The sequence below is a fragment of the Amblyomma mixtum genome, chromosome 7 (assembly GCF_055824585.1).
Source record: "Amblyomma mixtum isolate Tamu chromosome 7, ASM5582458v1, whole genome shotgun sequence".
Classification (NCBI taxonomy): domain Eukaryota; kingdom Metazoa; phylum Arthropoda; class Arachnida; order Ixodida; family Ixodidae; genus Amblyomma; species Amblyomma mixtum.
The window spans coordinates 51,107,124-51,122,271 of record NC_143018.1 but is presented as its reverse complement, the minus strand read 5'-3'; the positions used below and the strand labels follow the sequence as shown (position 1 = coordinate 51,122,271).

The window sequence follows — 15,148 nt, the reverse complement described above, 5'->3', positions numbered from 1 at the left end:
ATGAAAGCTGAGCTGCGGGCGGTTTCAACATCCCTCCGGTTCACTTCGACACTGCTATTCCTGACCGCCATCCTCGCATCTGCAACTTCACATGTCGTTCCAAGCGCCGCCCAAATCCTTGTCCACTGCACAGAGAAGCAGTTCAAGTGCAGGACTGTAGAGCAGTGCGTGTCCTGGGCGCATGTCTGTGACGGAACGCAGGACTGCAGGGACGGGTCGAACGAAAGCAGCTGCACCAACAAAGCGACGTGTTCCGAAGGCGAGTACAGATGCAGAGAAGGTGGGCAATGCATTCCGGCCACGCTGCGATGTGACGGGGACCCTGACTGCACTTACGAATCGGACGAGAAGAACTGTACAGCCAAGCTAAGCTGTTTGGCAGGTAATCTCCCGTGCAAAGACTATAGAAAATGCATCAAGCATAATCGGATGTGCGACGGTACTGGCGACTGCTTAGACGGCTCGGATGAGCAGGACTGTACAATCAGAATACCCTGCTCCGACTTTGAGATCCCGTGCTACGACAACAGCAATTGTATCAAGAACCCTTGGCTGTGCGACAGTGACCGCGACTGCAAATATGGATGGGACGAGCAGAACTGCTCCGTAAGGAAGTGCGCTACAGATGAATTCACGTGCGTGGACAACGGTCGCTGCATTCACCACTACTGGCGCTGCGACGGTGAGCGCGACTGCTTAGACGCCTCGGACGAGCAGAACTGTACATCCCTGTATCCCTGTGAGAGAGATGGGTTCCAGTGCAAAGACAACACCAAATGCATCTATAAAACTTATCTGTGTGCACGGCGACCGGGACTGCACAGATGGGCCGGACGAGCATAATTGCGCATCTCAAAAGGAATGTTCACAACATGAGTTCAGGTGCGACAACGACCGCTGCCTTAACTACTACTGGCGCTGCGACGGTACTCGCGACTGCTTAGACGGCTTGGACGAGCAGAACTACATTCAGAATGCGTTGCGAGGGAAGTAAGTTGCCGTGCAAGGACACCCCGGAATGCCTCTATAAAGATTGGCTCTCCGACGGCAAACACGACTGCTGAAATGGGTGGGACGAGAAGCATTGCACCCCCATGATGCAATGTTCGAAAGGCCTCTTCATGTGTCCAGGTGGCAAGTGCATTAATGACAACCGGCGCTGCGACGGTAAACGCGACTGCTATGACGGCTCGGACAAGGAGAAGTGCGCACTCTGTGGGGGAGGTGAGATCCGATGCAAAGACAACAGCAAGTGCGTCAAGGAAAATTGGTGGTGCGACGGTGACCCCGACTGCTCAGATTGGTCGGACGAGCGGAATTGCACCTCTCTACGTAAATGTTCGCACGATAAGTTCAAGTGCGTGGACAACGGCCGATGCATTAAAGGCGCTTGGCGCTGCGATGGTTACCGCGACTGTTCAGACGGCTCGGACGAGAGGGACTGTAAATCCGGATTACGCTGTGGAAAATTAAGGTTCCCATGCAAAGACAACAGCAGCTGCATCATTTAAAATATGCTGTGTGACGGTTGCCGAGACTGCTCAGATGGTTGGGACGAGGAGAACTGTGCGTCTCGGATAGGCTGTGAGGAAGGTAGGCTGCCATGCAAAGACAATAGCAAGTGCATCTCGAAAACTTGGCTGTGCGACGGTGATAGCGACTACTCAGATTGGTCGGACGAGCGGAATTGCACCTCTCTACGTAAATGTTCGCACGATAAGTTCACGTGCGTGGACAACGGCCGCTGCATTAAAGGCGCTTGGCGCTGCGATGGTTACCGCGACTGTTCAGACGGCTCGGACGAGAGGAACTGTAAATCCGGATTACGCTGTGGAAAATTCAGGTTCCCATGCAAAGACAACAGCAGCTGCATCATTGAAAATATGTTGTGTGACGGTTACCGAGACTGCTCAGACGGTTGGGACGAGGAGAACTGTGCGTCTCTGATAGGCTGTGAGGAAGGTAGGCTGCCATGCAAAGACAATAGCAAGTGCATCTCGAAAACTTGGCTGTGCGACGGTGATCGCGACTGCTCAGATTGGTCGGACGAGCGGAATTGCACCTCTCTACGGAAACGTTCGCACGATAAGTTCGCGTGCGTGGACAACGGCCGCTGCATTAAAGGCGCTTGGCGCTGCGATGGTTACCGCGACTGTTCAGACGGCTCGGACGAGAGGGACTGTAAATCCGGATTACGCTGTGGAAAATTCAGGTTCCCATGCAAAGACAACAGCAGCTGCATCATTGAAAATATGCTGCGTGACAGTTACCGAGACTGCTCAGTCGGTTGGGACGAGGAGAACTGTGCGTCTGGGATAGGGTGTGAGGAAGGTAGGCTGCCATGCAAAGACAATAGCAAGTGCATCTCGAAAACTTGGCTGTGCGACGGTGATCGCGACTGCTCCGATTGGTCGGACGAGCGGAATTGCACCTCTCTACGTAAATGTTCGCACGATAAGTTCAAGTGCGTGGACAACGGCCGATGCATTAAAGGCGCTTGGCACTGCGATGGTTACCGCGACTGTTCAGACGGCTCGGACGAGAGGGACTGTAAATCCGGATTACGCTGTGGAAAATTAAGGTTCCCATGCAAAGACAACAGCAGCTGCATCATTTAAAATATGCTGTGTGACGGTTACCGAGACTGCTCAGATGGTTGGGACGAGGAGAACTGTGCGTCTCTGATAGGCTGTGAGGAAGGTAGGCTGCCATGCAAAGACAATAGCAAGTGCATCTCGAAAACTTGGCTGTGCGACGGTGATCGCGACTACTCAGATTGGTCGGACGAGCGGAATTCCACCTCTCTACGTAAATGTTCGCACGATAAGTTCACGTGCGTGGACAACGGCCGCTGCGTTAAAGGCGCTTGGCGCTGCGATGGTTACCGCGACTGTTCAGACGGCTCGGACGAGAGGAACTGTAAATCCGGATTACGCTGTGGAAAATTCAGGTTCCCATGCAAAGACAACAGCAGCTGCATCATTGAAAATATGCTGTGTGACGGTTACCGAGACTGCTCAGACGGTTGGGACGAGGAGAACTGTGCGTCTCGGATAGGCTGTGAGGAAGGTAGGCTGCCATGCAAAGACAATAGCAAGTGCATCTCGAAAACTTGGCTGTGCGACGGTGATCGCGACAACTCAGATTTGCCGGACGAGCGGAATTGCACCTCTCTATGGAAATGTTCGCACGATAAGTTCACGTGCGTGGACAATGGTCGCTGCATTAAAGGCGCTTGGCGCTGCGATGGTTACCGCGACTGTTCAGACGGCTCGGACGAGAGGGACTGTAAATCCGGATTACGCTGTGGAAAATTCAGGTTCCCATGCAAAGACAACAGCAGCTGCATCATTGAAAATATGCTGTGCGACGGTTACCGAGACTGCTCAGACGGTTGGGACGAGAACTGTGCGTCTCGGATAGGCTGTGAGGAAGGTAGGGTGCCATGCAAAGACAATAGCAAGTGCATCTCGAAAACTTGGCTGTGCGACGGTGATCGCGACTGCTCAGATTGGTCGGACGAGCGGAATTGCACCTCTCTACGGAAACGTTCGCACGATAAGTTCGCGTGCGTGGACAACGGCCGCTGCATTAAAGGCGCTTGGCGCTGCGATGGTTACCGCGACTGTTCAGACGGCTCGGACGAGAGGGACTGTAAATCCGGATTACGCTGTGGAAAATTCAGGTTCCCATGCAAAGACAACAGCAGCTGCATCATTGAAAATATGCTGCGTGACAGTTACCGAGACTGCTCAGTCGGTTGGGACGAGGAGAACTGTGCGTCTCGGATAGGCTGTGAGGAAGGTAGGCTGCCATGCAAAGACAATAGCAAGTGCATCTCGAAGACTTGGCTGTGCGACGGTGATCGCGACTGCTGCGATTGGTCGGACGAGCGGAATTGCACCTCTCTACGTAAATGTTCGCACGATAAGTTCAAGTGCGTGGACAACGGCCGATGCATTAAAGGCGCTTGGCACTGCGATGGTTACCGCGACTGTTCAGACGGCTCGGACGAGAGGGACTGTAAATCCGGATTACGCTGTGGAAAATTCAGGATCCCATGCAAAGACAACAGCAGCTGCATCATTGAAAATATGCTGTGTGACGGTTACCGCGACTGCTCAGACGGTTCGGACGAGGAGAACTGTGCGTCTCTGATAGGCTGTGAGGAAGGTAGGCTGCCATGCAAAGACAATAGCAAGTGCATCTCGAAAACTTGGCTGTGCGACGGTGATCGCGACTACTCAGATTGGTCGGACGAGCGGAATTCCACCTCTCTACGTAAATGTTCGCACGATAAGTTCACGTGCGTGGACAACGGCCGCTGCGTTAAAGGCGCTTGGCGCTGCGATGGTTACCGCGACTGTTCAGACGGCTCGGACGAGAGGAACTGTAAATCCGGATTACGCTGTGGAAAATTCAGGTTCCCATGCAAAGACAACAGCAGCTGCATCATTGAAAATATGCTGTGTGACGGTTACCGAGACTGCTCAGACGGTTGGGACGAGGAGAACTGTGCGTCTCGGATAGGCTGTGAGGAAGGTAGGCTGCCATGCAAAGACAATAGCAAGTGCATCTCGAAAACTTGGCTGTGCGACGGTGATCGCGACAACTCAGATTTGCCGGACGAGCGGAATTGCACCTCTCTATGGAAATGTTCGCACGATAAGTTCACGTGCGTGGACAATGGTCGCTGCATTAAAGGCGCTTGGCGCTGCGATGGTTACCGCGACTGTTCAGACGGCTCGGACGAGAGGGACTGTAAATCCGGATTACGCTGTGGAAAATTCAGGTTCCCATGCAAAGACAACAGCAGCTGCATCATTGAAAATATGCTGTGCGACGGTTACCGAGACTGCTCAGACGGTTGGGACGAGAACTGTGCGTCTCGGATAGGCTGTGAGGAAGGTAGGGTGCCATGCAAAGACAATAGCAAGTGCATCTCGAAAACTTGGCTGTGCGACGGTGATCGCGACTGCTCAGATTGGTCGGACGAGCGGAATTGCACCTCTCTACGTAAATGTTCGCACGATAAGTTCACGTGCGTGGACAACGGCCGCTGCATTAAAGGCGCTTGGCGCTGCGATGGTTACCGCGACTGTTCAGACGGCTCGGACGAGAGGAACTGTAAATCCGGATTACGCTGTGGAAAATTCAGGTTCCCATGCAAAGACAACAGCAGCTGCATCATTGAAAATATGTTGTGTGACGGTTACCGAGACTGCTCAGACGGTTGGGACGAGGAGAACTGTGCGTCTCTGATAGGCTGTGAGGAAGGTAGGCTGCCATGCAAAGACAATAGCAAGTGCATCTCGAAAACTTGGCTGTGCGACGGTGATCGCGACTGCTCAGATTGGTCGGACGAGCGGAATTGCACCTCTCTACGGAAACGTTCGCACGATAAGTTCGCGTGCGTGGACAACGGCCGCTGCATTAAAGGCGCTTGGCGCTGCGATGGTTACCGCGACTGTTCAGACGGCTCGGACGAGAGGGACTGTAAATCCGGATTACGCTGTGGAAAATTCAGGTTCCCATGCAAAGACAACAGCAGCTGCATCATTGAAAATATGCTGCGTGACAGTTACCGAGACTGCTCAGTCGGTTGGGACGAGGAGAACTGTGCGTCTCGGATAGGCTGTGAGGAAGGTAGGCTGCCATGCAAAGACAATAGCAAGTGCATCTCGAAGACTTCGCTGTGCGACGGTGATCGCGACTGCTGCGATTGGTCGGACGAGCGGAATTGCACCTCTCTACGTAAATGTTCGCACGATAAGTTCAAGTGCGTGGACAACGGCCGATGCATTAAAGGCGCTTGGCACTGCGATGGTTACCGCGACTGTTCAGACGGCTCGGACGAGAGGGACTGTAAATCCGGATTACGCTGTGGAAAATTCAGGATCCCATGCAAAGACAACAGCAGCTGCATCATTGAAAATATGCTGTGTGACGGTTACCGCGACTGCTCAGACGGTTCGGACGAGGAGAACTGTGCGTCTCGGATAGGCTGTGTGGAAGGTAGGCTGCCATGCAAAGACAATAGCAGGTGCATCTCGAAAACTTGGCTGTGCGACGGTGATCGCGACTACTCAGATTGGTCGGACGAGCGGAATTGCACCTCTCTACGTAAATGTTCGCACGATAAGTTCACGTGCGTGGACAACGGCCGCTGCATTAAAGGCGCTTGGCGCTGCGCTGGTTACCGCGACTGTTCAGACGGCTCGGACGAGAGGGACTGTAAATGCGGATTACGCTGTGGAAAATTCAGGTTCGCATGCAAAGACAACAGCAGCTGCATCATTGAAAATATGCTGCGTGACGGTTACCGAGACTGCTCAGTCGGTTGGGACGAGGAGAACTGTGCGTCTCGGATAGGCTGTGAGGAAGGTAGGCTGCCATGCAAAGACAATAGCAAGTGCATCTCGAAAACTTGGCTGTGCGACGGTGATCGCGACTGCTCAGATTGGTCGGACGAGCGGAATTGCACCTCTCTACGTAAATGTTCGCACGATAAGTTCAAGTGCGTGGACACCGGCCGATGCATTAAAGGCGCTTGGCGCTGCGATGGTTACCGCGACTGTTCAGACGGCTCGGACGAGAGGGACTGTAAATCCGGATTACGCTGTGGAAAATTAAGGTTCCCATGCAAAGACAACAGCAGCTGCATCATTTAAAATATGCTGTGTGACGGTTACCGAGACTGCTCAAATGGTTGGGACGAGGAGAACTGTGCGTCTCTGATAGGCTGTGAGGAAGGTAGGCTGCCATGCAAAGACAATAGCAAGTGCATCTCGAAAACTTGGCTGTGCGACGGTGATCGCGACTACTCAGATTGGTCGGACGAGCGGAATTCCACCTCTCTACGTAAATGTTCGCACGATAAGTTCACGTGCGTGGACAACGGCCGCTGCGTTAAAGGCGCTTGGCGCTGCGATGGTTACCGCGACTGTTCAGACGGCTCGGACGAGAGGAACTGTAAATCCGGATTACGCTGTGGAAAATTCAGGTTCCCATGCAAAGACAACAGCAGCTGCATCATTGAAAATATGCTGTGTGACGGTTACCGAGACTGCTCAGACGGTTGGGACGAGGAGAACTGTGCGTCTCGGATAGGCTGTGAGGAAGGTAGGCTGCCATGCAAAGACAATAGCAAGTGCATCTCGAAAAGTTGGCTGTGCGACGGTGATCGCGACTGCTCAGATTGGTCGGACGAGTGGAATTGCACCTCTCTACGTAAATGTTCCCACGATAAGTTCACGTGCGTGGACAACGGCCGCTGCATTAAAGGCGCTTGGCGCTGCGATGGTTACCGCGACTGTTCAGACGGCTCGGACGAGAGGGACTGTAAATCCGGATTACGCTGTGGAAAATTCAGGTTCTCATGAAAAGACAACAGCAGCTGCATCATTGAAAATATGCTGCGTGACCGTTACCGCGACTGCTCAGGTGGTTGGGACTAGGAGAACTGTGCGTCTCGGATAGGCTGTGAGGAAGGTAGGCTGCCATGCAAAGACAAGAGCAAGTGCATCTCGAAAACTTGGCTGTGCGACGGTGATCGCGACAACTCAGATTTGCCGGACGAGCGGAATTGCACCTCTCTATGGAAATGTTCGCACGATAAGTTCACGTGCGTGGACAATGGTCGCTGCATTAAAGGCGCTTGGCGCTGCGATGGTTACCGCGACTGTTCAGACGGCTCGGACGAGAGGGACTGTAAATCCGGATTACGCTGTGGAAAATTCAGGTTCCCATGCAAAGACAACAGCAGCTGCATCATTGAAAATATGCTGTGCGACGGTTACCGAGACTGCTCAGACGGTTGGGACGAGAACTGTGCGTCTCGGATAGGCTGTGAGGAAGGTAGGGTGCCATGCAAAGACAATAGCAAGTGCATCTCGAAAACTTGGCTGTGCGAAGGTGATCGCGACTGCTAATATTGGTCGGACGAGCGGAATTGCATCTCTCTACGTAAATGTTCGCACGATAAGTTCACGTGCGTGGACAACGGCCGCTGCATTAAAGGCGCTTGGCGCTGCGATGGTTACCGCGACTGTTCAGACGGCTCGGACGAGAGGGACTGTAAATCCGGATTACGCTGTGGAAAATTCAGGTTCCCATGCAAAGGCAACAGCAGCTGCATCATTGAAAATATGCTGCGCGACGGTTACCGAGACTGCTCAGACGGTTGGGACGAGGAGGACTGTGCGTCTCGGATAGGCTGTGAGGAAGGTAGGCTGCCATGCAAAGACAATAGCAAGTGCATCTCGAAAACTTGGCTGTGCGACGGTGATCGCGACTGCTCAGATTGGTCGGACGAGCGGAATTCCACCTCTCTACGTAAATGTTCGCACGATAAGTTCACGTGCGTGGACAACGGCCGCTGCATTAAAGGCGCTTGGCGCTGCGATGGTTACCGCGACTGTCCAGACGGCTCGGACGAGAGGGACTGTAAATCCGGATTACGCTGTGGAAAATTCAGGTTCCCATGCAAAGACAACAGCAGCTGCATCATTGAAAATATGCTGTGCGACGGTTACCGAGACTGCTCAGACGGTTGGGACGAGGAGAACTGTGCGTCTCGGATAAGCTGTGAGGAAGGTAGGCTGCCATGCAAAGGCAATAGCAAGTGCATCTCAAAAACTTGGCTGTGCGACGGTGATCGCGACTGCTCAGATTGGTCGGACGAGCGGAATTGCACCTCTCGACGTAAATGTTCGCACGATAAGTTCACGTGCGTGGGCAACGGCCGCTGCATTAAAGGCGCTTGGCGCTGCGATGGTTACCGCGACTGTTCAGACGGCTCGGACGAGAGGGACTGTAAATCCGGATTACGCTGTGGAAAATTCAGGTTCCCATGCAAAGACAACAGCAGCTGCATCATTGAAAATATGCTGTGTGACGGTTACCGAGACTGCTCAGACGGTTGGGACGAGGAGAACTGTGTGTCTCGGATAGGCTGTGAGGAAGGTAGGCTGCCATGCAAAGAGAATAGCAAGTGCATCTCGAAAACTTGGCTGTACGACGGTGATCGCGACTGCTCAGATTGGTCGGACGAGCGGAATTGCACCTCTCTACGTAAATGTTCGCACGATAAGTTCACGTGCGTGGACAACGGCCGCTGCATTAAAGGCGCTTGGCGCTGCGATGGTTACCGCGACTGTTCAGACGGCTCGGACGAGAGGGACTGTAAATCCGGATTACGCTGTGGAAAATTCTGGTTCCCATGCAAAGACAACAGCAGCTGCATCATTGAAAATATGCTGTGCGACGGTTACCGAGACTGCTCAGACGGTTAGGACGAGGAGAACTGTGCGTCTCGGATAGGCTGTGAGGAAGGTAGGCTGCCATGCAAAGGCAATAGCAAGTGCATCTCGAAAACTTGGCTGTGCGACGGTGATCGCGACTGCTCAGATTGGTCGGACGAGCGGAATTGCACCTCTCTACGCAAATGTTCGCACGATAAGTTCACGTGCGTGGACAATGGTCGCTGCATTAAAGGCGCTTGGCGCTGCGATGGTTACCGCTACTGTCCAGACGGCTCGGACGAGAGGGACTGTAAACCCGGATTACGCTGTGGAAAATTCAGGTTCCCATGCAAAGACAACAGCAGCTGCATCATTGAAAATATGCTGTGCGACGGTTACCGAGACTGCTCAGACGGTTGGGACGAGGAGAACTGTGCGTCTCGGATAAGCTGTGAGGAAGGTAGGCTGCCATGCAAAGGCAATAGCAAGTGCATCTCAAAAACTCGGCTATCCGACGGTGATCGCGACTGCTCAGATTGGTCGGACGAGCGGAATTGCACCTCTCGACGTAAATGTTCGCACGATAAGTTCACGTGCGTGGGCAATGGCCGCTGCATTAAAGGCGCTTGGCGCTGCGATGGTTACCGCGACTGTTCAGACGGCTCGGACGAGAGGGACAGTAAATCCGGATTACGCTGTGGAAAATTAGGTTCCCATGCAAAGACAACAGCAGCTGCATCATTGAAAATATGCTGTGTGACGGTTACCGAGACTGCTCAGACGGTTGGGACGAGGAGAACTGTGCGTCTCGGATAGGCTGTGAGGAAGGTAGGCTGCCATGCAAAGACAATAGCAAGTGCATCTCGAAATGTTGGCTGTGCGACGGTGATCGCGACTGCTCAGATTGGTCGGACGAGTGGAATTGCACCTCTCTACGTAAATGTTCCCACGATAAGTTCACGTGCGTGGACAACGGCCGCTGCATTAAAGGCGCTTGGCGCTGCGATGGTTACCGCGACTGTTCAGACGGCTCGGACGAGAGGGACTGTAAATCCGGATTACGCTGTGGAAAATTCAGGTTCTCATGAAAAGACAACAGCAGCTGCATCATTGAAAATATGCTGTGTGACCGTTACCGCGACTGCTCAGGTGGTTGGGACTAGGAGAACTGTGCGTCTCGGATAGGCTGTGAGGAAGGTAGGCTGCCATGCAAAGACAAGAGCAAGTGCATCTCGAAAACTTGGCTGTGCGACGGTGATCGCGACAACTCAGATTTGCCGGACGAGCGGAATTGCACCTCTCTATGGAAATGTTCGCACGATAAGTTCACGTGCGTGGACAATGGTCGCTGCATTAAAGGCGCTTGGCGCTGCGATGGTTACCGCGACTGTTCAGACGGCTCGGACGAGAGGGACTGTAAATCCGGATTACGCTGTGGAAAATTCAGGTTCCCATGCAAAGACAACAGCAGCTGCATCATTGAAAATATGGTGTGCGACGGTTACCGAGACTGCTCAGACGGTTGGGACGAGAACTGTGCGTCTCGGATAGGCTGTGAGGAAGGTAGGGTGCCATGCAAAGACAATAGCAAGTGCATCTCGAAAACTTGGCTGTGCGAAGGTGATCGCGACTGCTAATATTGGTCGGACGAGCGGAATTGCACCTCTCTACGTAAATGTTCGCACGATAAGTTCACGTGCGTGGACAACGGCCGCTGCATTAAAGGCGCTTGGCGCTGCGATGGTTACCGCGACTGTTCAGACGGCTCGGACGAGAGGGACTGTAAATCCGGATTACGCTGTGGAAAATTCAGGTTCCCATGCAAAGGCAACAGCAGCTGCATCATTGAAAATATGCTGCGCGACGGTTACCGAGACTGCTCAGACGGTTGGGACGAGGAGAACTGTGCGTCTCGGATAGGCTGTGAGGAAGGTAGGCTGCCATGCAAAGACAATAGCAAGTGCATCTCGAAAACTTGGCTGTGCGACGGTGATCGCGACTGCTCAGATTGGTCGGACGAGCGGAATTGCACCTCTCTACGCAAATGTTCGCACGATAAGTTCACGTGCGTGGACAATGGCCGCTGCATTAAAGGCGCTTGGCGCTGCGATGGTTACCGCGACTGTTCAGACGGCTCGGACGAGAGGGACTGTAAATCCGGATTACGCTGTGGAAAATTCAGGTTCCCATGCAAAGACAACAGCAGCTGCATCATTGAAAATATGCTGTGCGACGGTTACCGAGACTGCTCAGACGGTTGGGACGGGGAGAACTGTGCGTCTCGGATAGGCTGTGAGGAAGGTAGGCTGCCATGCAAAGGCAATAGCAAGTGCATCTCGAAAACTTCGCTGTGCGACGGTGATCGCGACTGCTCAGATTGGTCGGACGAGCGGAATTGCACCTCTCGAGGTAAATGTTCGCACGATAAGTTCACGTGCGTGGACAACGGCCGCTGCATTAAAGGCGCTTGGCGCTGCGATGGTTACCGCGACTGTTCAGACGGCTCGGACGAGAGGGACTGTAAATCCGGATTACGCTGTGGAAAATTCAGGTTCCCATGCAAAGACAACAGCAGCTGCATCATTGAAAATATACTGTGTGACGGTTACCGACACTGCTCAGACGGTTGGGACGAGGAGAACTGTGCGTCTCGGATAGGCTGTGAGGAAGGTAGGCTGCCATGCAAAGAGAATAGCAAGTGCATCTCGAAAACTTGGCTGTGCGACGGTGATCGCGACTGCTCAGATTGGTCGGACGAGCGGAATTGCACCTCTCTACGTAAATGTTCGCACGATAAGTTCACGTGCGTGGACAACGGCCGCTGCATTAAAGGCGCTTGGCGCTGCGATGGTTACCGCGACTGTTCAGACGGCTCGGACGAGAAGCACTGTAAATCCGGATTACGCTGTGGAAAATTCAGGTTCCCACGCAAAGACAACAGCAGCTGCATCATTGAAAATATGCTGTGCGACGGTTACCGAGACTGCTCAGACGGTTAGGACGAGGAGAACTGTGCGTCTCGGATAGGCTGTGAGGAAGGTAGGCTGCCATGCAAAGGCAATAGCAAGTGCATCTCGAAAACTTGGCTGTGCGACGGTGATCGCGACTGCTCAGATTGGTCGGACGAGCGGAATTGCACCTCTCTACGCAAATGTTCGCACGATAAGTTCACGTGCGTGGACAATGGTCGCTGCATTAAAGGCGCTTGGCGCTGCGATGGTTACCGCTACTGTCCAGACGGCTCGGACGAGAGGGACTGTAAATCCGGATTACGCTGTGGAAAATTCAGGTTCCCATGCAAAGACAACAGCAGCTGCATCATTGAAAATATGCTGTGCGACGGTTACCGAGACTGCTCAGACGGTTGGGACGAGGAGAACTGTGCGTCTCGGATAAGCTGTGAGGAAGGTAGGCTGCCATGCAAAGGCAATAGCAAGTGCATCTCAAAAACTCGGCTGTCCGACGGTGATCGCGACTGCTCAGATTGGTCGGACGAGCGGAATTGCACCTCTCGACGTAAATGTTCGCACGATAAGTTCACGTGCGTGGGCAATGGCCGCTGCATTAAAGGCGCTTGGCGCTGCGATGGTTACCGCGACTGTTCAGACGGCTCGGACGAGAGGGACAGTAAATCCGGATTACGCTGTGGAAAATTCAGGTTCCCATGCAAAGACAACAGCAGCTGCATCATTGAAAATATGCCGTGTGACGGTTACCGAGACTGCTCAGACGGTTGGGACGAGGAGAACTGTGTGTCTCGGATAGGCTGTGAGGAAGGTAGGCTGCCATGCAAAGAGAATAGCAAGTGCATCTCGAAAACTTGGCTGTACGACAGTGATCGCGACTGCTCAGATTGGTCGGACGAGCGGAATTGCACCTCTCTACGTAAATGTTCGCACGATAAGTTCACGTGCGTGGACAACGGCCGCTGCATTAAAGGCGCTTGGCGCTGCGATGGTTACCGCGACTGTTCAGACGGCTCGGACGAGAAGGACTGTAAATCCGGATTACGCTGTGGAAAATTCAGGTTCCCATGCAAAGACAACAGCAGCTGCATCATTGAAAATATGCTGTGCGACGGTTACCGAGACTGCTCAGACGGTTAGGACGAGGAGAACTGTGCGTCTCGGATAGGCTGTGAGGAAGGTAGGCTGCCATGCAAAGGCAATAGCAAGTGCATCTCGAAAACTTGGCTGTGCGACGGTGATCGCGACTGCTCAGATTGGTCGGACGAGCGGAATTGCACCTCTCTACGTAAATGTTCGCACGATAAGTTCACGTGCGTGGACAACGGCCGCTGCATTAAAGGCGCTTGGCGCTGCGATGGTTACCGCGACTGTCCAGACAGCTCGGACGAGAGGGACTGTAAATCCGGATTACGCTGTGGAAAATTCAGGTTCCCATGCAAAGACCACAGCAGCTGCATCATTGAAAATATGCTGTGTGACGGTTACCGAGACTGCTCAGACGGTTGGGACGAGGAGAACTGTGCGTCTCGGATAGGCTGTGAGGAAGGTAGGCTGCCATGCAAAGAGAATAGCAAGTGCATCTCGAAAACTTGGCTGTGCGACGGTGATCGCGACTGCTCAGATTGGTCGGACGAGCGGAATTGCACCTCTCTACGTAAATGTTCGCACGATAAGTTCACGTGCGTGGACAACGGCCGCTGCATTAAAGGCGCTTGGCGCTGCGATGGTTACCGCGACTGTTCAGACGGCTCGGACGAGATGGACTGTAAATCCGGATTACGCTGTGGAAAATTCAGGTTCCCATGCAAAGACAACAGCAGCTGCATCATTGAAAATATGCTGTGCGACGGTTACCGAGACTGCTCAGACGGTTAGGACCAGGAGAACTGTGCGTCTCGGATAGGCTGTGAGGAAGGTAGGCTGCCATGCAAAGGCAATAGCAAGTGCATCTCGAAAACTTGGCTGTGCGACGGTGATCGCGACTGCTCAGATTGGTCGGACGAGCGGAATTGCACCTCTCTACGTAAATGTTCGCACGATAAGTTCACGTGCGTGGACAACGGCCGCTGCATTAAAGGCGCTTGGCGCTGCGATGGTTACCGCGACTGTCCAGACAGCTCGGACGAGAGGGACTGTAAATCCGGATTACGCTGTGGAAAATTCAGGTTCCCATGCAAAGACCACAGCAGCTGCATCATTGAAAATATGCTGTGTGACGGTTACCGCGACTGCTCAGACGGTTGGGACGAGGAGAACTGTGCGTCTCGGATAGGCTGTGAGGAAGGTAGGCTGCCATGCAAAGAGAATAGCAAGTGCATCTCGAAAACTTGGCTGTGCGACGGTGATCGCGACTGCTCAGATTTGCCGGACGAGCGGAATTGCACCTCTCTATGGAAATGTTCGCACGATAAGTTCACGTGCGTGGACAATGGTCGCTGCATTAAAGGCGCTTGGCGCTGCGATGGTTACCGCGACTCTTCAGACGGCTCGGACGAGAGGGACTGTAAATCCGGATTACGCTGTGGAAAATTCAGGTTCCCATGCAAAGACAACAGCAGCTGCATCATTGAAAATATGCTGTGCGACGGTTACCGAGACTGCTCAGACGGTTAGGACGAGGAGAACTGTGCGTCTCGGATAGGCTGTGAGGAAGGTAGGCTGCCATGCAAAGGCAATAGCAAGTGCATCTCGAAAACTTGGCTGTGCGACGGTGATCGCGACTGCTCAGATTGGTCGGACGAGCGGAATTGCACCTCTCTACGCAAATGTTCGCACGATAAGTTCACGTGCGTGGACAACGGCCGCTGCATTAAAGGCGCTTGGCGCTGCGATGGTTACCGCGACTGTTCAGACGGCTCGGACGAGAGGGACAGTAAATCCGGATTACGCTGTGGAAAATTCAGGTTCCCATGCAAAGACAACAGCAGCTGCATCATT

At 53.3% G+C, this 15,148-nt stretch overlaps 1 protein-coding gene across 1 annotated transcript in view; it reads left to right on the top strand.

Annotated features, from left to right (window-relative positions):
- LOC149336080 (uncharacterized) overlaps positions 1-15,148 on the top strand; it is a 208,464-nt gene continuing 193,316 nt past the window's right edge. The window contains exons 1-7 of the mRNA XM_089554075.1: positions 1-687; positions 1,287-1,458; positions 4,897-5,142; positions 6,373-6,607; positions 6,854-6,987; positions 7,111-7,356; positions 11,163-11,354. Coding sequence (XP_089410201.1) covers positions 1-687; positions 1,287-1,458; positions 4,897-5,142; positions 6,373-6,607; positions 6,854-6,987; positions 7,111-7,356; positions 11,163-11,354 — 1,912 coding nt within the window. The remainder of the gene's footprint in view (positions 688-1,286; positions 1,459-4,896; positions 5,143-6,372; positions 6,608-6,853; positions 6,988-7,110; positions 7,357-11,162; positions 11,355-15,148) is intronic.